Consider the following 26,702-nt stretch of genomic DNA (forward strand, 5'->3'; position numbering starts at 1 on the left):
CGTGTCCCAATTCACTAGCCAGGGCAGCGATAGTGTATTGGACCACCACCCTGACGACACCCTGACTTTGATGGCGCAGTCTGATATGTCTACGTAACAAGTGAGGGTGTACAGTCATTGATAATTTACTGCCAAGATAACAATAAACGTCTGTCTAATAGTTGACTTCTGTCTAGGTTGTATTCGGTCATTAGGGCACCTTTACTTTATGGTGCCAAGATAGCAATACTCCAGAAATGTACCTGAACACACTTCATTTTGAAAGCATCACACCTTCACTATTTATATGATGAAGACAAAAGGCAAACAAATAGACTGTTGGCCGGGTGTAGGATAGCGATAAGCCTAGGGTGTAAGATAGAGCCTGTAGTTTAGACCATAGGTAAGCACTGTAAGAGTCAGTTTCCCAGACAGAAATTAAGCCTAGTTGCAGACTAGGATTATTTTCCTTTCTATGGAAAATCTCCCTTCAGAATGCAGTGTTGTCTAAGACAAGAATTTCCCAGGTCTGACAAAGTCCCCTTAAATGGATCCCCTTAGGATACTAATGCTAAAAATCTAGATAGGAGGTATTAACCCCCAGGTATTGAGCTGTGGAGCAGTTTAACTCTGTTCTCTAGAGTGATAAAGCTTCATCCAATACCTCTGGGGTGAGCTGAATGGCACTTGTGATCCTGATCCAGATCCATTCATCCAACATCAGCATTACTTAATGTTCTAAAGCAGCTGAAAGCATTGAAATCTTCACAGCACTGTTTCTAACATCGAGTGTGAAGCCTTCCCAGAAGACTAGAGAACAGCAGCAAAAGGATAGAAGGGCAGATTCGTTATGAGTATCTTTTTCAGAAGGAACATTGAATGAGCAGGTGCCTATAAACTTTTGGACATCTTTTTGATGTCTTTTTTTTTTCTTATTTTTTTTTTAGATGAATGGTCTTGTGCAGGTAGCGCTTTGAAGACCAGGGTTCTGTAGCCCCTACAGCTAAAAAGAGAAAGTAAAAGAGAGAAAGAGAGAGAGACAAAGAGGGAGATAGAGTGAGCTGAGCTCAGGCCATCTCAGATCTCATGCAATAACTTGAAATATTTCAAACATTTTTCCAAAAAAAAAAAAAAGATTCTCAGAAACATAGACATAGGCCTCCAAGGTTTCTAAGGAAGCATCAGCCCAACAGTCTGTATAGAGCACACCACCTTACAGATCAAGCATTGCATTATGACCACCTCCTTGTTTCTACACTCATTATCTGGTATATCAGCTCTACTGAACATTTTGTAGTTCTATTATTATAGACTGTAGTCCTGTAGTATCTGTTTCTCTGCATACTGTATTATCCTTTTGTTATGCTGTTCTTCAGTGGTCAGGACCCCACAGGAGAGACCACCACAGAACAGGTATTGCCGGTAATTTTTGGGTGGTATTCGGGTTATTCCCAGAACTAGAATGAAACTGATATGGTCATGGTGTATTAGTAGGGCTGCAACGATTAACTGTTGTAATTGGCAACACCACAAAATTTCAAAAGGGCGAGAAAGGAAGACACACAAAGTGAGAAAGTAAGCATCCTGATTGGCCTCTCCTCATGCCTAGTTGGCCAACGAGCTTTTCATGTGGGTGGGACTTGCAGCGTGTAAGAGCGGGAGAGAAAGATGCGTATACAGTGTAATAGCAGTGCTGTGTTCATTAAACACAAATAAACACATTTTACTCCACAAAAATACTCTACAGTCTGTCTTTACTAGTTCTGTAAAGTTTGAACACTTCTGTATCACCTGCGGAGAGTTAAATTACTGCAGAGATATATATACACAAGTACCCTAAAATCTCCTGAAAATAACATTCAGCCTTTTTGTTTCCTAATGTTTCCTATAATATATTTTGTAATTTTTAGTTTAATATAGTTAAAGTTTAATATAATCTACAGCAAAGTTGCTCTTGGGGCCTAAATGTTTAGCTCTCCTCACCAGTAGGAAGTACAAATGAAGGACATGAGAAAAATAATTGTGACTAATCGACTAATTAAACAAATAATTGGCAGATTAGTCAACAACTAAAATAGTCATTAGTTTAAGACCTATGTATTAGTGTGTGTTGTGCTAAAATGAGTGGACCAGACACAGCAGTGCTGCTGGAGTTTTTAAACTCTAATGTACTCTAATGTTCAAGCTCTTATTTGAGATTACTACACCAGCGAGATGTACACAATAAACATCAATAACTGCTGCCATGGCCCTAATTAATCTTCAGCTCTCCAGTGGCAAAAAAAATATATATTTCATTTATTAAAGGTGCAATAAGTAACACTATCAGTCACACAGAGTCACTTGGCCGCTGGGGTGCGTGGAAGCTGACAGACCTGCTTGCTGACCATCAAAGAGGCTTAATTTTTCATCCCCATCTAACACTTCACAGCAGCCCTCATTTGCAATATTTCAGATTTTATTAAAGTTTCATCACAGGGCATTTTAATTGGCCCCTGTGTGACAGTTCACAGACATCCATGTCTGACATTGTGTATCTCCTTTGGTACATACAGTGACATTTCATGGCAAAAGTCATAGCAATATGTAAGGGGGTGACTTGGGAACACCCACATCTGTATAAGTTTTGAGGTTTTAACATGTGAGTAAAGCTGAACACTGGTCAGTGTGCTCATGGCAAGGCGATGTGAATTAGTGGGTGCCAGATTTCTGAAGCTATTAGAGCATTTAACCTTTCTCCATTCACAGTGTCACATGTGTACTGGGGATATGTCATAAAAGGCATTAGCACCTACACTGGGCAGAACAGTGGATGTTAATGATGGTGACCGGTGGTGTCTGAACTGTCCATGCAAGCAGACAAGCAAGACAAGCGCAGAAAACACATCCACATTCAATGCAGAAGGCCCTGTACTTACATTCTGCAGGTCAGCACAACATTCTTAAGCTTCCATGAGACATGGCCCATGTCCCATGACTTTTGGCATGCCATTATGAAATATACATGTCATTGAAGACATTCTAATAGAAGCTGATAAATGTTCATCCTTAGTTGGCTTCAGACCCATTCAAGCACATTCTGTGGTGTTTTCTTTGATAATACTGAGCTTTTTAGACAAGAATGAGTTGACATATGGCACATAATTATATATGCCTAATATTATTTATAATCTATGCAGAAGGTATATTAAGGTCCCCAGTCATAAAGAATACAACCAGAGCTGGTTTATGGAGAGTCTACTCACTTCCTATCTCTGCCGTTATATCAGGAAATTACTGTAAAACCCAAGAGGGAGTTGTGAGGGAGTCCAAAATGAATGGGGGTGAATAAAGCTTAATGGCTGCAAAAAAAAATAATATATTAACTATCTTCTTGACAAGAATATACCTTGAATTTTGGAAAGAAGAATGATGTATTTTGCCTCTATATCTCTAAATGTATCTATATATTTCAGTTTTCTTCAGTATACAGGTTTTAGGCAGTAGAGACGCTAGCATTACTGCTACTGTGGGCTGATTTGTTGGTAAGTTGATGCTGGAATTATAGTGAGAGCATGATTAAAAGGCTTATAACTGAGTTTAAAAGATTTCAAAATGATAGCTTCAGTACTAAAACATGTGATATTGTTCTGTGTTCAGGAAATGGGCACAAATATTAACATGAAATAAAAATATATATTTATAAACACTGATTTTCCTCAGTTGCTCCATATTACATTACATTACATTACATTACATTTGGCAGACGCTTTAGTGAAGTACAGAAATAATAGAAGGTAAAACAACTTAATATAGGGCCTAAAGGAGGTCAAAGGGACATAATGGGATAGAGGAGTGAAGGACGGGAAGAAGGAAATGAGGTTAGAAGTTGTTAGTTTGTTAGAGGTGTTAAGAGAGTAAGTGCTCTTTGAAGAGCTCTGTCTTCAGGAGTTTCTTAAAGATAACTTCATATGAACCATTTCCTTTTGAACTCCTTTTGAAACCGTTTTGGAGGCAAAACCTTCTTAACTGATTGTAGGTAATCAAGCTGTACATCACCATTAACTAATTATTAAAAGCTATATATTCAAGGGAAACGTGTTATTTAAGTCTGTGTAGTTTCTAAAGTCTCCATTCTTAAAGAACAGTACATATCCTTAATAAAATTACAATGGTAGCTGGATCAGAGTTGAAAAACGCAGGCCTATAATACAAAATAAGTGAGGGGCCTGGATTGAACTGGTAAAAAAAAAAAGGTCGGCACTGCTCTCTAGTGTTACTTTAGTAAATTGCACGTTGATGTATATTATCCTTCATGATAAATACGTAAATAGTAGTCAGGTCTGTAGTGTCAGTAAATTTATATAATAATATAATCAAGACTAAAACAGTATGATCTTATAATTAATGAGATAGAAGTCTGTTTGGCCTGCTAGTTTAAATCAGCCACACTATTCACTATAATAAACCACAGACTATTTTGGATAATCTTACATATTCATTATTAGATATCATCTGATAGTAGAAAAACAAGAATCTACAAAATAGCAAGTATCAAAGGTAGGCCTCTCTGAGATATAAACAATAAAGTGGCAATACTCTTACATAACTCCATTTAAAAAAAAATAAAACTAGGACATACATGTAAGCGAAAGACAGCTGCATCCTAAAATGAAACTTCCAGCACCACAAAACAGGGTTTTATCAGTCAGCCTGACACCTGAAACTAAAAGTCAAGCTTGTCTGATCAGATAAGAGGAAGAGAGTGGGTTGTGCTCTTTGCTGGGCTGTTCTCACGTGTTTGTACTCAGCTAACAGCTAACTTAATCCTTCTTTGTAAATTAATAGTTATTCCAACTTATTTGGAAATCAGCAAATGATTGTCTAATATGTGTATATAAGTATGGTTGTCTAATATAAGAACAACTAATGGATATTTTTCTACAGGAGGAAAGTTCTCAAGTTTGATTTTTGTCATCCAGCTAGATCACCAGTGCTGTATTTAAAAATTAAACAAACACTGAGTATTTTACTCTGTAGGTGAAACATTCATTGATTACTTTTGGTTTGGGTTATCCATGAAGCAATCCTGCAGGATTTATTATTTATTCCATAGAATTTAGGAGCAAAACTATAATTGTCGAATAAAAGAGTTTCTTAAGAAATAATTAAGGGTAGATATGACAGTTCTCATGTTTGATTTCTGTCATCCTGTGTTTATAAAATACGAGTGAAGCAGAGCATGTTGGCCCATAGCAATTTCCCAAAGGAGCTACTTTTGGCAGTCCTAACTCACGGTTTAAGTTATCCAGTTTAGACATTGATTTACGAAATGATAGTGCAGGATTTATTAAGTAAGTTAGTTATTAGGTTATTTTTGCTCAAATTAGGGTGGTCAACTATGATAATTTTAAGAATTTCTTAAGAAATAATTAGGGGAGTACAAGTTCTCACGTTTGATTTCTGTCATTTGCAGAAGTGAAAGAATGAAGCAGCTCATTTGAGTCTACCTGTATAAAGAGCTATGTTTGACAGTCCTAACCTATGTTTTATTTAACTTTATGGTTATTTGGTTTACTTATAGAGACACTGATTTTTTGTATAAAAATCCAGCTGGGTTTTTTAAGAAGTTAGTTATGAAGCAATTTATGCTCCAATTACTATAGTCAGATATAATGAATGGATGATAAACACCTTACTCAGACTTTGTTGTTTTGTGGGTTTAAAGCTCGGGTTTAGCGGGAGATCGTGCTTTGTTAAACTCGGCTCCACACACTGACCCATTTCACTGCTCCTCTTCTCGCCACACCGCTGCGTAAACACGGCGGAGGCGTCGCGCGAGGGCGCTGGCCAATCACGGCGAGCCTTATCGGGGCTGAGCCAATAGGGAGGCGCGTTGTTCTCGCGTAGAGAGAAAATCTCCGAGCCGCCATGATGCTTGTTTGCTTTGGGTGAGAAAGAGCAGCGGATACAAAGTGGAGCAGAAACAAAGGAGACGCGCACTCAGCTTCGTCAACTGGTAGCTAATGCGCTTACAGGTAAACCTGCCCGACGCGCGCTGAAACACCTTGTTCGGTTTACTGAGAGAAAAACAGCGGGCAGGTTTGGACAGTGAGGAGATTTGATGAGAACAGCGCGTCTGTTGATTTTTAAACAGCTAAGCTAGCTACATAAATCGCCTGTTAGCTTGTGAGCTACGTAGCAGCTAACTGGCTAACTCTCCAAATCCTAAACAATGGGATGTTGGTTAGTGAACATCTGCTACATTAGCTAGCGCTCTTCGTTTGTGTGCAGCATTCTGCTCTTTTTTTGTGTTCAAACGGTGGGTAATTAGTCCAATACGCTTTAGTTCATGTCGTGCCTCGGCCTTTTTAGCTATAGCTTAGGTTAATTAGCTAACTTAGCTAGCTAAGGTAGAGGCTCATTATTATGTAAGTTGATTGCTGTGGTCTGTTGTATGGCAAGATGTTTTTTTTGCTATACTAGCCCTAGCGTTTACTGGTAAACACTGGAATTGTAGGTCATTTTAATATAAACTTGAATAGCTTTAAAACTAGATAAAAGTAGGTAACATTTAATTGCAAAATTTAGTTAACTAACTAATTATAAAGCCACGCAGACTAGGCTTTAATAGGTATTAACGTTAATTTAGCTAGTTAGCTAACTACGCTAACCTGCCTAATAAGCTAACTAATTATTTGTTAACCTAACTTACCAATGATTTACATGGAACCTCACGCTCTCTAAAATAAGTTTATACTGGCATTTTTACTGATAAAACTGGAGTTCTAGTATTGGCTAGGTAATTTTAATATAATATAAAAGTAGATATACTAGCTGTAATACTATTAGAAAAATATATATCTGCAGATGTAGCTAACTATAAATCTACCCAGACAAGCTATTATAAGTTATAAATTATAAGCTAGGTTAGCTAGCTAACTAACTAATCTAGCTTTTAGCTAAGGTAACTTAAACTAACCTGGTTGACTAACTAGAAAGTAAGCAGGTAAGCATTGATTTAGGCTACATGAAATGTCACTCTATAGCTGTCTTTAATCACATTTGCATACTCGTAAAAATGTATTGTTTTAATATTAACCTAGATAAATGGAGCTAGGTTAGTTAATATATATATTAACGCAATAATATATAGCTAAACTAACTAATTATGGTAACTAATTTATCGTTGATTTACATGCAATCACACACTTTTGTTATAATCAAAATTTCCCAATATATCCTTATATATACACTTAATTATTTACACGCAAAATACAAGTCTACAATATTAACATCACTAGTCAATTCCTTTATAATCCGTCATGTTTTATTGCTAATATCTGAAATAAGAGTTACTACTAGTTAAATCTGCATTAGCTAGTTAACCTCAATCACTAGATTTAGATTTTGTGGCTTGTATTGCGGCTGTGATTGTTAGGCTAACACGGCTTGCCAAACTGTGATTTAAATTATTGCTTTTATAACGTTAGCTATCATAGCTAAGCTAACTAATTACCTTGCCACCGTCTAGCTCGGATATCAGTTAGTGTTGCATGGCGTTAGATTGTTTGCTAGCACTAGCTAGGTATTATAACTAGCTAAATAACAGCTAGGTTAGCTAACTACGTTGTGTATTGCCTTAGTAGCTAACTAGCTAGCTGGCTATATATACCACTTTGAATATACACACTAATTCATCCAAAGGTAGACAGCTAACAGTAACGTAACAGATAAACAAATAGCTAAGAGCTAGTAAATAAGCTAGCTATGTAGGTTAAAATGAGCTTCAAAACAAACCATTGCTAAAGCAATAAGGCTTGTCTCATGTTTGAGGTTTGTGTCTTGATGTTATTTGTTTTGGATACAGGTGGCTGTATGTGGAGTGCCCGACAGCTCATTGAGTTAGCTAGTTAATTAGATAAGCTAATTAGAGCTTATCTAGCTGTTATCTAGCTATTGAATATATTAAACATTGGATATATTAGGTAGTTATATGCGAAGGAGCTAACGGTTAGCTAGCTAGGTTAGCAAGCAAGTGTAACGTGGTAGCTCAGCACTGTCTGTATACGCGAGGTGTTGGTGGTGTTCTGAGCTAACATCATGGCTAACGTGGCTAGCTAGCGTGTTGGTAACCAATGTTTTCTGTGGTTAATGAAGTATTAGATATTCAACTGGTTAAGCCTAAGGTATATCTAATTTATCTGGTTTAAATCAGTTGTTTCTCTCGTTTGGTTCTTTTGTGAAAGTGTGTTGTAAACTGTAATTTTTGGGCACATCATGGGCTACTTTCATACTTTCACCTTTGAATAGTTTTTTGTTTGTATTTATATATTATTATATATATTCTTTGACCACTGTAGTAAGTGAGATGCTTATCTGATGTTACAGCATCTTTGTTTTTATTTACTTCTTATAAGGTGTAGTTAATTTAAATGACTTAGTTAGCATCTACTATAGTCGTATTTCTTCTTGTTTGTTTCTACTGTGTTGTGTAATTTATCTATCTATTTATCTATCTATCTATCTATCTATCTATCTATCTAGCTAGCTAGCTATCGTCATAGTGTTAACTTCAGCATGTTAAAAAAAATTCTCCTAATTTGTTAGCTAACCTAATTGTGAGAAATGCCCTCCATCTGTTCAGAGCTCAGAAAAAAACAGGTCTTTGCCAGCTCAGGAATATCCCTTGGAAAACCCATCAGCAAAATTGGAAGTTATCCTTCACTATTGATCTTTTAAATGGCTACCATGTGTTTTGCTCTATCTTGATCCACATTAATGGTCCCATGTGCTCCTGATGTCTTGATGTTAGAAATGCATGTCATTTTCAAAGAACACAGCCTAGCTAGCTTGGCCTAGACTGTGTGTATCCAATTTGTTTTTAGGTCTCTTACCTAAAAGCCTCCTGCATTTGATCTGTGTGCATCAGACTGGTTGTTGGTCTTTTTACCCCAGAACAGCAGATTAAATGCTGTTATCTCTCTCATGCTTTTAAGCTGTGTGCTCTACTGTTCTTGCCCAGCAAGGCATGAAGAATAGGTCTCATTTTATAGTGTTTGAAGTCAATCGTTGGAAATAACTGTTTCACTTATTTCAGTATTACAGGGATGCCCAAGGAAAAATATGATCCGCCTGACCCGAGGCGGATGTACACAATAATGTCAAGCGAGGAGGCGGCCAGCGGGAAGAAGTCATACTGGGCCGAGCTGGAGATCAGTGGTAATGTTGAGATTTTAATTGGTACACCTTTTGTGCAGAGCTTTGCATGTGTTCCTTTCTTTGTAGCTATTAACAGCTTGTTTCCACCTGTGTGAGAGGGCAGCATGACTTTGAGATTAGACTTTTTAGTTGTTTTTTTTTTTTTTTTTTTTGACAGAGCTTGCTTTTCTTTCATTGGACAATGTTAACACATTCTAAACTGTTTTGAAAAATGTTTTGAGATGTAACTTGAACAATTTTTTTGTCCTTAGGCAAAGTAAGGAGTCTAAGCACGGCGTTGTGGTCTCTCACTCACCTGACTGCGCTTCACATCAGTGATAATTCCCTCTCACGCATCCCGCCCGACATTGCCAAACTACACAACCTGGTGTACCTGGACCTCTCGTCCAATAAGATCAGGAGCCTGCCCGCCGAGCTAGGCAACATGGTATCTCTCAGGTTAGCATCCAGACTGCTTTATTGCTGATAGTATTACAAGATGTGGAATCTAGTGGTAAATCTGTCAAATTTTATTTAAACAATTCTCCTAAATCGTTTATTGTTAGCTCTGCAGATGAGCTCTCCTGCTCGTAAAAGTTATTAGCGCCACTATACACATGGTGTTATGAGTCATTCTGGATGGCCCCAGTGCCTTGCTAATTAGTTTTCCCGTTTGTTTGGAGGGGATGTTAATGACTGCCCCCCTGTGATCACTTATATCAGTGGTGTACTCGTGCGGATGCCAAAGGGCTTTACTTGGATGGATCAATTCCATTAATGTCACTGGTTATAATATATATATATATATATATATATATATATATATATATATATATATATATATATATATATATATATATATATATATATATATATATATATATATATATCCACCTCTGTGCTGCTTTGATTACTGCTGCTCTTGTTGGTTCTAAATCATTTTCAGTGAAGAATGTGTTCTCAGTTACCTGGATCAAGTCAGGTTTTAAAGGCTGTTGTACTGGTCATTTCTTCTTAATGTAGGCTGATTTTTATTTTTGTGATTTTAGGTTTTCATTTATTTTGTCTTGTTTTAATTAATTAATTCTTTACCTTTCAGGGAACTGCTTTTAAATAATAACCAGTTACGAGTTCTACCTTTTGAGCTTGGGAAACTGTTTCAGTTACAAACATTGGGTTTAAAAGGTATGGCTGTACACTTTTTTTTTTTAATGATCAGCTTGAAGCTTTAATTTCATAATTCACACAGCTTCTTTAATGTATCTTTTAAATAGTCTTAATCTGGCTAAAGTAATTTACCATATTTTATTGAAAGCTTTATTAATATTTGTTCCTTTTAAGTTTGTACTTTAAAAGTAAGTTTATTTTAATCCTGATCTACCTGTCTTTGATGGCTGATAATGTTCGCTTTGTACTTTACAGGAAACCCACTTGCACAAGACATCATGAACCTCTACCAGGAACCCGATGGGACACGCCGGCTCCTGAACTACCTGCTGGACAATCTTGCAGGCACTAAGCGCGGTATGTTTGGGTTATGTTAAAGCAGTTTTGCAGCAGAGATTGACTTCTCGACTTGGCTTTAGCAAGTAAAATTTCTTTCAGTATGATGAGTCATTTCTTTGTACTCCCTGACTTTTGCCACTTTTCTGCAGTGTTTTTGAATTGCTGTGGGGTAATTACAATGTGCGTGAGTGGTGATGTTGTGGGGAAGTATGCACGTATGCGTTTCCCTTTCTGTTGAATCACTTTTCTATTGTTTGTGTCGCCCCTAGTCTCCACAGAACAGCCCCCTCCTCGCTCTTGGGTACCTCTTCAGGAGCCTGACAGGACACGACCATCAGGTAAGAACTGTTTTACAGAGTTTTTACATTTTCAGTGAGCTCATTGTTACCAGAAATTAGTAGCTAATTGACATGTTCTGTTTTGTAGAAGGAATGATTCTAGAAAATTCTGTAGTTTACCCAGTTTAATTTGCATTATTGAGAGAAAGCACTATATAGTGATTATGACTGACTACAGCCAAACAAGCTTCCATAGGCAGCTAGCCAGTGTCCAAATGTTTATGGACTTTCATTTTAATAAATGCATTCAGCTATTTTGAATTGCACTCATTGCTGACAGAATATGCAAATTAATGCACTTCTCTTGTCTAATCCCTTCAGAGAAGAATTGCCAATAGAATAGAATAAACCTGACCCTAGTGGCACAGTGCACTTGTGATCGATTAGATTTTTTCGCCACAGAAAGAGAAGTGCTCCAGATTATCTGCTTTTTACATTACATGCCTCTACATTTTTGTGAATACTGAACTTACAGTTACATGACAGGACAGGGACAAATGTGTTGGGGACATTCCTACTTGTGTCCCATTGTAGTTAAGTTCTGAGATTTTCATCTGACCATTTTAACGTTTCCTTAATTAAGTCATGTGATGTGCAAAAACTTGACCATAACAGTTTTGAACAGCCAAATATGTAACTACTATATTTGTATAGAGGCTTATATGACTGAGTCAAACATATTCAGAGAAAGATCTTCATATTGCCTTTCTCTGCCTCTGTCTGTCTGTTCCAGCCCTGTTCTCTGTGATGTGCTACAATGTGCTCTGTGATAAGTACGCCACGCGCCAACTCTACGGCTACTGCCCCTCCTGGGCCCTCAACTGGGAGTACAGGAAAAAGTCCATTATGCAGGAGATTCTAAACTGCAGCGCAGACATCATCAGCCTACAGGTCTGGTTGTGACACACTATACAGACTTGAATGCAGAGTATTTGTCTCAAACAAATACTCATTAGATGAGTGTAGATGCTCATTAGATGGCATGGAAGTTGATGTTTTGGTTGTCAGTAGCTGCAGTTTGTTTTCGAGAGCTTTATTTGTCCAGGACAGTGTCACTTTGCTTTGTGGCAGCAGCAGTAGTTCCACAACAGAAATCTCATGCTAACAAGCTGTCTGTTTGCTGCGCAGGAAGTGGAGACAGAGCAGTACTACAACTTCTTTTTGGTGGAGTTGAAAGAGCATGGCTATGAGGGCTTCTTCAGCCCAAAGTCTCGTGCCAGGACCATGTCTGAGTCTGACCGCAAACACGTGGACGGCTGCGCCATCTTCTACAAGACAGACAAGTGAGGGCTTAGGTCATCACGGTCCTACTGACCATTTATTTAGGACTCTCTAAAGTCAAGGATTCTCTAGTCTCACTAAAGTGCATAAGCAATCATCTTTTCTCTCTTCCAACTCAACCAGAAATCAGCAGTCTCTCTCTGACCCTACACTCAATAAGTGAGTTTGTATGTTTTGTTGTGTAGGTTCAGCTTGGTGCAGAAACACACAGTGGAGTTCAACCAACTGGCCATGGCCAATTCTGAGGGGTCAGAGGTGATGTTGAACAGGGTCATGACCAAGGACAACATTGGGGTTGCTGTGCTCCTGGAGCTGCGCAAAGAAATAATGGAGCAATCTGGTATGTTTCCTCATCTCTTTCTCTCCCCTTATTGTTAATTTTTTAATGATTCTGTATATGAGATTTTCCCAGACAGTAATTAAGCCAAGTTGTAGACTATTTTTTTTTCCTTTTTTGTCTCAGTAGCTAGCTATCTATTTTTTTTCCTTTTGCCTTAAATGGTGCAACAGACAGCAGAGGCTGCACTATTTAAGGTGAAATGGAAAAAATAAAAGCTAATTTTAGCTTCCCATCACAGAAAGGAATAAAGGAATGGGCAATAAATAAATAACACCTGCCCTCTTCTTAAAAGAAAGTTACATTTAAAGTTAACCTATATCTGGTTTGGGTGCTTGAAGGGTTGTTCATATTCTTAGGGGGAGAATTTCACCCCTTTACCCTTGTAACTCTGTTCCAAAAGGAAGAGTTACACTTCAAACCAAGAGGGAAGGGGAACAAAAGAGAAATGGGCTTGGGTCTTAATCCATGTCTGTGAATCTGCCCTTTTATATATATTTTTGCTGTTTCATACTTAAAAGTACAAGGCGCTAATTGTAGCTTGTTTGTATTATTCCGCTCTGCAGCAGGAAAGCCCTTGCATGGTATGGAGAAGCAGCTGGTGTTGGTGGCCAATGCCCACATGCACTGGGACCCAGAGTACTCGGATGTGAAACTTGTCCAGACCATGATGTTCCTGTCGGAGGTGAAGAACATTGTAGATAAAGCCACACGCAGCCTCAAGCTCTCATCTGTATCGGGAGAGACCAACGCCATCCCGCTCGTCCTGTGTGCTGATCTGAACTCACTGCCTGACTCGGGTAGGTCATTTCTTTGTGTCTGCGCGATGGCTGGTGATTTTTAAGAAAATATGCGCATGATTTACGCTACTTTAGTTCTTACTGTTCTTTTTGAAATGTGTGTAGGTGTTGTAGAGTACCTGAGCACAGGCGGTGTGGATAGCACTCACAAGGACTTTAAGGAGCTGCGCTACATCGACTGCCTGACCAACTTCAACTGCAATGGCAAAAATGGCACGTCCAGCACCAGGATCACGCACGGCTTCAAGCTGAAGAGTGCCTACGAGAACGGCCTGATGCCTTACACCAACTACACCTTCGACTTCAAGGTCTCACATGCGTCAATTTCATTTTATTTATTTTTTAAATGTATTATTGGGGGGTCATTCCACGAAGTGAGCTTAAAAGAGGCGTTTATTTTATTATGCTCTGATTTACAGTACCACTATGCAGATGCAGTTGCATGTATACAAATGCATATATGCAGTTATATATACAAAGTAATTAATTATCTATCATAATTGATCAAGTTTAAAAAACAAACTGGAATATAAACACTATTGTTTAATGACTACTTTTAAATTCTGTTCTGTATATATTTTCTGATCCATCCATCCATGCATGCATCTGATTTATCGTCTTATTTATGCAATAAGTCTTGTTTATTTTATTAGTTTTATATTATTGTAACACACACAATACCATGGTTTTAAATGCAGATGTAAAATGTCAGTCAAATTTTATTTATATTGAATTATCGTACCTCTAATTATTATATTAAAATAAATTAGTATTATATTTGTGGTGTCTGAAGCAGTATAGTGGACAGTTCATTATGGCAGAATGCTTTTCTTGAATGTTTCTTGAAGTCAGTCAATGACAGCCTGTCCAATCCCAGTGAACAAGCTAAACTAAGCGTGAACTTTTACCCTGGCACAGACCAGCTTTGTACAAACGCAAAGTTTAGCCTCATTTGTGGAACTGATTTTGGACAAAATGATCCAGACTTGTACTGCGAAGCCTGGCTTATTGAGTTAGCACTTTGTGGAATACCCCTCTGATTTAGAGCAATGTTTTTTTTTTACCCTGGTTGTTTTGGCCCATGTTCCTGCACATTTCAATGCTTTTAAATGCTTTAATCCAACTAATCTGAACAGCCCATTAATAAGTAACATGGGTGTCTTTTAAGGCAGGAAAAGTGTTAAAATGTGCATGAAAAAGTTGGGAAACCCTGATTTAGAGGACTCTCAAGCTGAGCGTGTAGATTTAAAAGTAACTTTGATTCCTAGTATTGTTCCTATTTGACTTAGCACAAATTTGAGCCATTTTTTACTTCTGGCATGCTCATGACAAATTCTAGAAGGGTTTCTTTTTAATGAGCTGATTATTAAAGTTGAACATAAGTGTATGTAGTTAATAATCTTGGTTCTGGACTACCCCCTGGCCTGCAGATTTACGACCATTAGATTGCTCTCAAGCAGATATGGAATCTGGATAAGAATGTGTCACCTACGCTGTAATTCACCAAAAAACTGTCAGCCACTCTTCGAACACGTGATTTATTTGTTTTTCTCTTATTTTCTTCTCTTCTCCACAGGGCATCATTGACTACATCTTCTATTCTCAGCCCCTGCTGAACGTGCTGGGTGTGCTAGGCCCACTGGACCCGCACTGGCTCCACGAGAACAATATCACCGGCTGCCCCCATCCCCACATCCCCTCCGACCACTTCTCTCTGTTTGCACAACTAGAGCTGGTCCTGCCCTACCCGCCCGCCGTCAACGGCATCCACGTGCCTGGCCGCAGGTAGTTCTCCGAGCCAGCAGGGGGAGCTCCCGCCCACGCCTCACCTGCTCTCTGCTCAGGGAGAGAGGCTCAAAGCTCGATGTGTATAAATCAGAATCCAATAGGAGGAGCTGGGGTATGGCTAAACTTTTATTCCCAATGGATTTTAACTGAAGCAGACGCTTATTTGTCAGTCTTATCTGTACCACCTCCCCCCTCTGTATTATTATTTTTGTTTGTTTTTGTTTCTTTTGTTCCTTTTTCTGGGCACAATTTAATGTTACTTTCTCCTCCTACACTATATCCCAATCCCAGATTATTCATGAGTATTCCTTGTAAATTTTACCTAAAGAGAGAGACAATGGTCAATGCTTTTATAAATAAAATATGGCAATACCTTTTCAGATACGTGCAGGGAGTCCAGATCAAGCAAGTTCATCAGATATCGGTTTTGGACCATGCCTCTTTTTGTCTGATACCAGTTCGGAGCAAGCAGCTAAATTAGACGGAAACCACTAAATCGCACCAGCTTAAGAGAGTGAGGGAGAGGATTGCGTAGTCCGTTCTCCCAGAATGCCCTTCTGACCTAAAGGGCTTCTTAAATGTGTGCACAGCGTGAGAGCAGGTCGCACTCTTACCTTCACACGTCATATGGTGCTGAGGCATCTCTTGAAACCCGAAGCTCTCCTCACCCTTTTTGTGAACACCACCCAAGCTTTGGCCTTTGAAGGCTGACTGCATCCATCAAAGTGAAGCATGGGAGTTTTTAGAGAGATGCCCATGCCCAAGTCATCCATGCCATGTGTTTTTTAATCTGGATCTTACTGCTTTTAGTGGAAGTTTATTTCAAAGCCCATATTTACAGCCCTGATATTTACTGCAGAGTAGAGAAGTTGGTGTAGCAGGAAAAAGGGAAGTGATCTGAAACGGGCAGCTGTGTTAATGGCATGTGTAGGTGACTGCAGCCTATGTACCTAAAGCACTGCTGAAGCCCCCAGGGCTGTTTTGAATTAGGCAGGGTGGCACATGGCAATGAAGGCACCACAATAAGTAAAGCGTTCTTATTCTTATACTCATGCTCAGTCTTAGACAGTCAGGCTAGCCTCACACACTCTGGCCACTCAATACATTGCCTTGCTAAGCCCAGGCACCCTTCCCCTTTTTTTCCTTTATTTTGGGTGTGCTTTTGTGTTGCTCCCAGGTATTTGTGAGTTGACTTTGGATTTGGGGACTCCACGATTGTATACAAACCACAGAAGTCCGGACTTTTTCTTTTGTGTGTTTTTGTTTTGATGTTTTGTGCGTGTATATATTCAAATTCCGATTCGGATGAAAAATGATTGTATTGTAAATGAAAGCTAAATTTCTATCTGTTTTAAGGTGTTTTGAACCTAACAAACATGCAGAACGACCAGCATGTAAACAACAGGAGGAAGAAAACAACTTTTCAGGTTTTTTGCTGTGTAAATTTGCACTTGTCCAGGTCCTTTTGGTTTATTCCTCCTCCTTTCCTTTCAGTGTATCACTTCTTTTATTTTATTTCTCCCCCCCCTTTTTTTCTTTAATTCTTCTTAACCAAAAGCATTGCTGCATAGAGCCTGGTGTCCGGTTATGTGCCCCTTTTTCTTTTCTTTGTTGGTGAGAACATGCAGCATTGTGCCTCACTGTTTTCCATTCCTTCAAGCACACTGCCAGTGCTCTCCTGGACACCTAAACAGCCTCCGTTTCCTCAATCATCTTTCCCTCCAATCTGATTTTTTTTTTCCTCCTTATTCAGGTTTTCATTAACACACTTTATAGTGACTGTAGAGTAGTTTTTCTTCCCAGATTTTCTTAATTTTATATTTATTTTTCTGCTTTCTCAATTTACTGCCACTTCCTCGCTCTCGACTCAGGCAATTCTCTTTTACTGCTTTCTTTTTCCTTTGTGTAGCTTTTTGTAGCTTTTATTTTTATTTTATTTTTTTTTGCTGTTGTCTGTGCAGAACTTCTGACTTCTGCTACACCACAGGCGGCTCTCTCCTCTCTTCTGTGTTGTGCCATCCAATACGTTCTGCTGCGAGGCCAAGTGTAAAGCTCCTAGTCCATCTCCTACTGTAAAACTTTTTCTGACCTGAGGAACACAAGCATGGCTGCCACTGTGTTTGTGCTAGGCAAAGTGATCGGCCACTACCAAACACAGTCCACGTCACTGATTGATTGCTTGATATATGTGCTCACAAGGCCAATCTGTTTTTCTTTTTCTTTTTTTTTGTGGATTTGTTTTCCCTCCCTCAACCCATTTATTCATTAAATTTCCTCCTTAAATTTGTCATGTTTTAAAAATGGAATGGATTGACAAGCACTTATTGTAGATCACTAGTGCAGCTACTCATTTCCCTCCCTTTATTTTTTTATTGAAAAGATACTTTTGCCATGAGGCAGAGGTCAATTTTAATGACTTTTACCGAACAGGGGAAAGGCATTACATAGGGCGGTTCACCCCGTCACACTGTTGGTGTCCGTTTCAGTTCCCCTTTAACTTTTGTTTCTGTTCTTTCCCCACCCTCACCCTCTCCCTTCCTTGTTTGGGTTGTTTTTAATCAAAAGCAACTTGTCTGGTTATTATATTGGATTGCTGATGGTGTTGTCGTAGCTAAAAAGAGATTTTTGTAAAGTGTGAATAAATTATGTATCGCGTTTCCTTTCTTTGACATGAATTGTGTTGATGTGTGTATCATAATTGATATCTAATAGTTGTTTTTTTGTCATTCTTTTCATTTTGCTCTATTTTGTTTTTTGCTTTTTTTGTAATACTCAAAACCAAATTTTTGTAAAGATGTTGGCACACTGAATTATAGATTTATATGGTTGCTAACTTTCACTTCGAGATACTTTTAAGAAAATACTTCAATGAAATCTAGACTAAAGTCACAGAGAAATAAAGAGCTGTCATTTGTCACCAAACGAGATTTCTTCAACTTTTGACCTTAAGCTTTATGTGGCGTATTCACCTGGTTGGAGAGCTTGTGTTTGATTAGCGGAAAGCTAACGCTAAGGTTCCTTTGAGTTAGTGAGAAGCGTGGCGGGCAGGCGGTGCAGCGCAGCCTTTTCCCTGCCTCCTGCTCTGCTTTCCTGTTGTTGATGTCTTAAGGTTGTTTCTCACTCGCTCACACAGAGAGGGAAAAGTGAAGTATAGGGTGAGAATGTGGAGGCAGTGCGGGCATGAATCAACACACTTGCTCTCCTCTTTTTCCTCTCTGTGCACTCTGTCTTCTGTCCATTTCCCTGCTTTTCCTTCAGCACTTGGAAAGCCAGTCACTTCTGATAGAACTGCATGTTTTTAGCAATTGTTTAGCAATCATCGCTGTTGATATGTCCTAGATGTCCTAGCTTTTTCTTTCCTTTCATTATCTCTTTTCTTTTTTTAAGCTTTTCATTGGAAAGAATTACTTCAGGTGGTGTCTTGTGAAGAACAAGCGAACTTTAGCGTCACACTATCATGTCAACTTAACTCGAAACTTGGCAATAATGACTTCACCACAGTTCCACGCTTTTTCTTTCACCTGTTCAGATTGACCAACTAAGCAGAACTGTCTGGCTTTGCCATATAGATGTCCTCTCTCTTTCATTTCGCTGTTTTTCATGGTCTGTTTTATACCTTCTTGCTCTGTCAGTAGGGGTAGTTGTGCAATGGTCAGGATTGTGGTTGATTCAGCTGGAAGTCAATAAGTATTTAGGCAATGTCACTATTTGATGCACTGGACCAACTCTTGTTTACCATTTATGGAATACCAGCAAAACACTTGCACAATGTTTTAAAAAGAATGTTACGTATATATATAAATATATATGAAAAGAATATAGATATAAAAAAATAATGGCAGCTGTTTTTATTCCGATATAGTTTGAAGTGTTTAAAAAAAAAAAACCTAATGGTAAACAAGGCGTTTTGGATTTTACCGTTTCTCCTCCAGTTCTCTTGGTTCTTCTCCTCTTCTGAGTAGTGATGTGTTTATAACAGGGTCAGCTTGTTTCCTTTACACCTCTGTATTTTTTCCTACTCATGGTCAAATAAATTCTTTATCTGTTTCAGCACTGGTCTTGTGGTCATTTTCTCCTGCAGGCTGTAAGGTGAGGTGTGAGCTTATGATTACAGGGAGGGAAATGGGAGAGTACACATTTTTAAATTTAATTAATTAATTTATTTTTAAATGGTCCAGCAGCCATAATTGTTCAGTTGATAACCCATTTCGCAAGGAAGTCTTAAAATTTCTTGACCTGGAGAACCAGTCCAACATAGTTTGAAATACTGCACTTAATTCTGTGGAGAGTAAATATTCTTAAAAGTAGTTTTCTGAATGATTCTTAGAACAAAGTTGGTCAAGAATTTTCCCTCGGGGATCAATAAAGTATCTATCTATCTATCTATCTATCTAGTGTTGAACCATTTAATTAGGAAGTCTTTCGTTGCTTGTCATAGTGGACCAGAATCCAGCACTGCTATAGCTAACAGCCAACTAGCATTTTAGTTACTTGACAGTAAATATATATGTAAAAAAAAAAAAAAAACTATTTCAATTTTAAATATACAGCTAGCTAATTTATAATTAAATATTTCTGTTTAATCACAAGCAGGAGGACACTACTAGAAGATTAGTGGAACTCAAAAAAAAAAAAACAGGTTGTGAACCACTCTGTTCTGTAGTATTGCTTTGTAGGACAACATATTTGAATAGGAATATATATATATATATATATATATATATATATATATATATATATATATATATATATATATTTGAGACTATTGAGTGCTATTTTGCATCTATTGTGCATCAGCATACACAACAAGGCTCTGTTTACACAGGCACGTGGAAGATATTGTCTTTGCTGCTGCTGCTGCTCTGTATCTTCTCCAGCAGATGGAGTTCCTGTTTCACTGCATCGCGGGCTCTGGTGAGATGACCATCTGAAGTTTTTCTGGGGATACATTTAGACTTCCAGGCAGCTGCAAACATGGGGTGCATACTATATACTAATACTATTTACACTATTATTGAACATCTATTTTTTATAAATAAGGTGCACTTTAAGTGATAATAGTCAGGAACAAGGGTGTCACTATGTTTCCCTTCTAATGGCACCTAAGTAAACAAAAGTAATTGAGTAAAAACACAAAAAAAACAGCATTACTAGCCATGGTTAGCAGTGCTTAGCGCTAGTAAATGCCACAGACAGCGCTACAGTAAGCCACGGTGCTATCAGCTAGCGGGTTTGTCCAACGTAGCTTGTTTTAACACAGTAAACACGCAGACTACAGTCGGCTAGTGCTGCGGTTAGCGGCTAATGCTAATACTGCCCTTTAATAAGCTGCAATCTGACTGGTAAAATTCATACATAAGGCGCATCAGATTATAAGGTGCCCTTCCAAAACTAGGCTTTAAAACAAAGACATATTTTCCATTTCAGCTAATAAAAAAAAACCTTACTGTTCTAACAGTAAAATATAAAGGTAAGCTGCTGTATTCAATAACAATTGTTAATCACTGCAGATTTTACTGTTTTTATTAACATTTTTAAAAACTATTTTTATTATATTTCATTTTAAGAACATGTTTCAGAAACAAAATCTCCTCAGAACTGTGTCTCGGGCAGCAGGCTTGTGTTACATTTCCTCCCATTTAACCAAGAGTTTACTAATTTATTACACTATATTGTAGCTGCAAAAAAAGTAAAACACAAATTCTATTAAAAACAAATAAATAATCAGTCTAAAAATAATAAAATGTCTGATAAAGTAGACTGCATACTGTTTTACCATTATAGGATAAAGTGATGGTAAAATAAAATAATTTTTTTTCTATATATATAAATATATATATATATATATATATATATATATATATATATATATATATATATATGTGTGTGTGTGTGTGTGTGTGTGTGTGTGTGTATTAATGCATATTTACATGCCTTTTGTGGACTGAGGTTAATTTTGTAAACTTCCTATTGGTACTGTTGTGCTAGCTTAGCTAATTTAAGTTTAAGCATGACTAGCAACGAACACCAGTGAGAAATTGACAGGACTGAGAAGTGCTGAGAAGTCTTTAACAAAGGTGTTATATATTTTTAGGTTTTACAGTGTCCGATGAAAATAGAGAGAAATAAATATTCGAAAGGCATCAGTGTGAATGGTGGCCAATATTCCATTGGACCAGAGGTGAGTAGCTCCTCCCTTTCTGTTTTGCACTGCATTGTGGTATAATAGTGTCCAGATTAACCACACTCAGCGCTTTTCCACCAAAAGAACTCTGGTTCTTAAACCAGTTCCATTCGGGCTTGTAACAATTGTGTTTTTTTAGCGAACCAGCCCGCGTTTCCACCAGTTTTAGAGAAATCGTCAAAACATTCCATCATACGTCATTAACAGAGGGAGTTGCACAGCAGCGGTGAACGTGGTTCGCACTGAAGAACTTAGTATTCTTTGGTTCCTGGTGCGAAACAACATTCCTGTTGGTGGAAACGTGGCAAACGATTTAAAATTGGGTCTGCAAACCTGAACAGTGCAGGTTCCACGTTGGTTAAAAAGCGCTATAAAAAAAAAAACGGTTCTGAGTATGCATTGTGGATATTTAAGTACACTCAACTTTATCTCTTTTATCTATACCGCATACTCAAAAACTAGTTAGTATTAGAAATTAGTGACTACTAGTTACTAACCTGCCACTCTAACACTATTAAGATTATCATATAGTACCGTATATAGCTAGTGGAGTCAAAGCCAATTCCTATTTCCCCTGTTATATTAGAAAATGACTGTAAAACGCTACTGGGAGTCCTCAATTACTGGTGGTGAATGGAGATAAATGGCTAAAAACTCAAGTTAAAAATAGTGTCTAACTGCTTGTCCATTTTAGAAGCACCCTGTAGTGTCCCACAAACCTGAAACACATTCTCTAGCAATTATTCTCCTCTCTAGAAGTTTTCTGGTGGAATTACATCAGTCACCTGCTCATGCTTATCATGACACTCTGATCTTGATGTTTTATCTTCAGTGTTTTGTGTTGGAGAGAACAAGTCAGTGTTTCTGTTTCAGAAACCATCGATTTGACTGTTTATCTACCAAAGCTTGGGTCCTGTGATGTTCTGAAAAACATCACATTATTTAACACTTTCAAATATCATTGAGTCCACTGAAAATACTAAACCAGCACTGCTTCTTAGGAAAATGTTTCTGCATCATGCAGTCGTCTGAGGTAGGAACCCACAAAATTGCCAATCTCCATGAATATATGGATCTGTTTTCCCTCTCCAGCACCGCAAAGGATGCAAAAGTCATTTCCATGCAGTTCTTTCTGGCAGAAGAAACTTTGCAGCTTGGCAGCAAAACATCCACAGCGAATAAAATAATCACACAAGTCATAATTTGTTAAGGTCTTGTCAATAGGATATCTGAGCGACCAGAATTTGTTTTGCTGAGATCCAAAGGAAAATATTGAAATGTGGACATTGTGGAAATCACAAACAGAAGCTTCTGGAGTGTATAGCAATGTCTTCACTGCACAAGGTTACATTCAAATCAGATTTTTTCCTTAATGTGACATATTTCCGTGTCTTATCCAATCTTTTTAAGTCTCATTTTTATATGTGGTTGTAGGTCAGGTACATATGTCCAAATTGGACATGTGACATGAATGTGAATGGTCAATTAATTGATTCATGTGACTCGTAATTAAAGCTGGTATGTAGTGAAGTCCTGTGAAAGGATTGTTTTAGATGACTCTTCCAGGTACATGATGTTTGTGAAAGAAACACTGCACAGTAGAATAGTAGACCCCCCCCCCCTGTTGTGGCTAAACCTGCTCATATTTTCTGTGCTGCCATACTGTGAGAGGGTGCAGGCTCTTTTTGGGCAGATTTTGTTTTTGTCCTCAAGATCTTTCCTTGACTCATTGACTTTCTCTGCCATTTCATAATGGCTCTTTGGACAATGGAAATTTTGAGCTATGGGCCTTCTAATATATTTTACAGTCTTATATTCTTTTTTTAAACTCCTAAACCAGCTTCTTAATGGAGACCATGTTGTTAATTTGCAAGAGGTTATAAATACAACGCTTAAAGGCTCAGGATTTATTGTGTCTGTTTTTGTTATTAGTTTCCAATTCATTATTCATTATTCAATAAGTCCTGACTGGCATATTTACATAAAATGTCTATCTTACATTTTACCAAGCATCATATGTAATCATGGGTAAAAAAAAAAAAAAAATAGAATAGAAGACACTATTGGGGCAGTTTCCCAGAGTGGAATTAAGTCTTGGACTTTACAGCATTTTGAATAGAGATTTCCCTTTTTAATTCTCAGCCTTTATTCAATGTCCTCTGTAGATTTATTTATGTCAGATGTCGGAGCAGGGATTAACACCACACCTGAAATGATGGTGTTCCAGGTACATATTTAGAAAAGTGTTTTCTCTATCAGTAGATGAAGTGATGAAAGACCTTTTGAAGATTTTGCTTAGCTAAGTCTGCCAATAAATGAGTAAGCTAACTTAGATATGAAAGGCAATGCACGAAATAAAGCCAAAATTGCATGTAATGTCCTGGTATTTCTTAAGGCTGGGAATTGTGTTTAAAATATTTAAGGCATATTTTTGCAGCTAAAAAAAATTGATGACTTTTTTACATCAGTTTTAGCAGACCCCTGGTTGGTGCAACTAGATATAATTATTGTTGTTGGACAAGTGTTGTTAATGGTCTTACTTAAGTGAGACCAAACTATGTGGACATTGTTAGAAATCACAAATTGTCTATGATTATGCATGAAACCTCTGACTAGACAGCATTTAGACAACGGTCTTTACACAATTAGCAAGACATTTAAGGAGCACCATTCACTACTGCACACACTGCAAAAAAACGAAATCTTAGCAAGTGAATTTGTTGCTCTGATAAGAATTTTTTTAGTCTTACTTAAGCATTGAAAATGTAAGACTGTTTTACTTATTTTAGGAATAATTATCTTATTCAGTCTTACTTAGAATTTTCACATTATTTTATGTAATTTGTACTCAAAATAAACTCAAAAAGTCACCAGTCAAGTTATTCTGATACTTGTGTAGAAATGTAAGCTAGAAAATAAAATATTTTTGCTTGATTTGAGTCTGACTTCACTCATTTTGAGACTTTGTCATTGCTTATTTTAAGAATACTTTATAAGAAAATTTTGTGTTATGTCTCAAGTTAAATACATTTCATCTAGTTTTTGAACATTAATAGTCATTTTTTGTGCAATGTACGTTTGCTAAAATGGCCAGTTGTAAGAAATTAAACAAAAAATGATCAAATGAAACAAAAACAAAACAAAAAAATGATCAAATAAAACAAGAACATAAGGTAGGAAGACATCATAAAGGCTAAAGCTACAGATAAAAGCAAACTTGGCTTTAGTTTAGTAGCCAGGGGCTACAGCTAAGAGCTACAGCTAATAACAGGCTATTAAAGTACCAGACAAGGGCTAAGCTAGGAAAGAAATAAAGAGAAAAACAAACAAGGAAATCAAATACTAAAAATGAGCACACATATGGTGCAGTGCTGAAAAAGTTACTGATGCTGCCTTCAAGTCACCTCTGGAAGTTTCTTTCTTCTTGGCATTAAATATTACAAAAGTTTATTTGGCATTACTGCAGCAGAACAGAGCTGAAAATGTGCAAAAGGATGGCAATGTTTTAAGCCAGTAAAAATCAGTTCCTGCTGGAAAACTGCATAACAATCTCAGTAAGATCAAGCTGGCTAAGAAGGGTTAGCTCTTGATATTTTTTATTTGAGTTTGATGGTTTACCTGATTTACAAGCATGATAAACATCACCAATCTGGACGACTAGTATGACCAGCATGACCACCTGCTGTATACTAGGCTGAATGACTGGCATGACCACCAAGACCATACAAGTCAAACGCCATGTCCAGCAAGAGCAAACAGAATGATCCGCCTGACCACCACCTAAAACAAGCTGCCCAACTAGCATGATCTAAATGACCAAGCATGACTGAAATCAAACATATCACACACTATGCTGGTGTTAATCTGGTGAATTGGCTAGTTTTTACCCTGGTTGACCAGCTTTTTAACTACTTTGACCATCAAAAATCAGCTTAGTCCATCTGAAATCAGCTACCAGCAACAGCATTCATGCGTGGCAATCCAGAAACCTGTGTACAACCATTTATAGTACAACTACCAATGTACACAATTACCTTTTTGATGTAAAAAAAAAAAAAGAGTTTCGTATTGGTAATTACAACATGTGGTTCCATTCATGTGCGTTCACTCTGTATTTATAATAGTGCTAATAAGACGTGAAGGGAGTTTCACAAGGGTGGGGTATATTTTATTCCTTGATGAAAAGAAAAACAAGCAACAGGTGCCAGAACTCTGATGCTGCCAAGGATGATGTGAGAAGTGGAGGGTTTTATAGGAGAATTGTGTTTCCCTCCAGGAAGCACCACACCCTTAGAAGTTAGATAATGATGTCATGTGTGTATAACAAACTGGCACGGCTGTTTTGTGATGTCAATGTTTTATTTCATTATGGAGGCAACAAAAAGCCAACAGTCCAGCAGTGTGTAATCAATGTAATCAAATAATGCACTACAGAAGAAATACATGGTATTATTCAAGTATATACAGCTCTAAGAAAAATTAAGAGAACAATTTGGTTTCTGAATCCGTTTTTCGGATTTTGCTATTTATAGGTATAAATTGGAGTAAAATTAACATTGTTGTTTTATTCTATAAACTACGGACAACATTTCTCCCAAATTTTAAATAAAAATATTGTCATTAAGAGCATTTATTTGCAGAAATATATGCAAACAATGTCATATTCATAAAGTTTTAAGAGTTCAGAAATCAACATTTGGTGGAATAACCCTAGATTTTAATCACAGTTTTCATGCATCTTGGCATGTTCTTCTCCACCAGTCTTACACACTGCTTTTGGATAACTTTATGCCACTCCTGGTGCAAAAATTCAAGCAGTTCGGCTTGATTTGATGGCTTGTGATCATCCATCTCCCTCTTGATTATATTTCAGAGGTTTTCAATTTGGTAAATTCAAAGAAACTCATTATTTTAACTCTATTATTTTTTTTCCAGAGCACAATATATGCAGTTTGCTCACATCATTTCTACGCTAATGCTACATTACATTCTTTATTATATATTTTAGATTTTTGCACTCTTATTATATTTATTTATTTTAATGTTGTCTTTAATGAACTGCAAGTTTCCAACTTCGAAAGTTTCTAGTAGGATATTAAGAGATAATTTTGATTATCTGAAACCGAGTTTCTGAATTTATTTGACCTCTACAGGGCAGTACTTCAGTGTTTTGACATCATACATAAATATCAAATTCCTATACTGCTACTATTAGTGCACTGTATATACAGTACTTTATAGTATAAGTGGTTGGTGTGCAGGTGCGATACACCATTCATCTCGCCTACAGTCGATTTCTTGATATTGAT

The 26,702-nt window shown here is 37.5% G+C and overlaps 1 protein-coding gene across 2 annotated transcripts; it reads left to right on the forward strand.

The window, feature by feature from the left end:
• Positions 1–5,865: 5,865 nt before the first annotated feature.
• cnot6a (CCR4-NOT transcription complex, subunit 6a) lies at positions 5,866–19,259 on the forward strand. Of its 2 annotated transcripts, none has more exons than XM_007259553.4 (12): positions 5,866–5,996; positions 9,059–9,180; positions 9,432–9,618; positions 10,259–10,344; positions 10,582–10,683; positions 10,935–11,003; positions 11,737–11,894; positions 12,132–12,286; positions 12,470–12,624; positions 13,188–13,421; positions 13,527–13,729; positions 14,998–19,259. In XM_007259553.4, exons 2-12 carry the CDS (start codon positions 9,069–9,071, stop codon positions 15,208–15,210), a joined length of 1,674 nt encoding a protein of 557 aa, XP_007259615.2. In that variant the 5' UTR covers positions 5,866–5,996; positions 9,059–9,068; the 3' UTR covers positions 15,211–19,259. The 2 variants fall into 2 exon arrangements, with proteins under 2 accessions (XP_007259615.2, XP_015463938.2); XM_015608452.3 differs by lacking the exon at positions 5,866–5,996 and adding an exon at positions 6,058–6,280.
• Positions 19,260–26,702: the final 7,443 nt, after the last annotated feature.

This window comes from Astyanax mexicanus, chromosome 17 (genome assembly GCF_023375975.1).
Source record: "Astyanax mexicanus isolate ESR-SI-001 chromosome 17, AstMex3_surface, whole genome shotgun sequence".
NCBI lineage: Eukaryota > Metazoa > Chordata > Actinopteri > Characiformes > Acestrorhamphidae > Astyanax > Astyanax mexicanus.

Coding starts and splice junctions, on each gene's coding strand:
- cnot6a (XM_007259553.4), top strand. CDS start 9,069: ATGCCCAAGGAAAAATATGATCCGCCTGACCCGAGGCGGATGTACACA. Junction 12,287..12,469: donor ATCTTCTACAAGACAGACAA/GTGAGGGCTTAG, acceptor TTTGTTGTGTAG/GTTCAGCTTGGTGCAGAAAC. Junction 12,625..13,187: donor AGAAATAATGGAGCAATCTG/GTATGTTTCCTC, acceptor TCCGCTCTGCAG/CAGGAAAGCCCTTGCATGGT.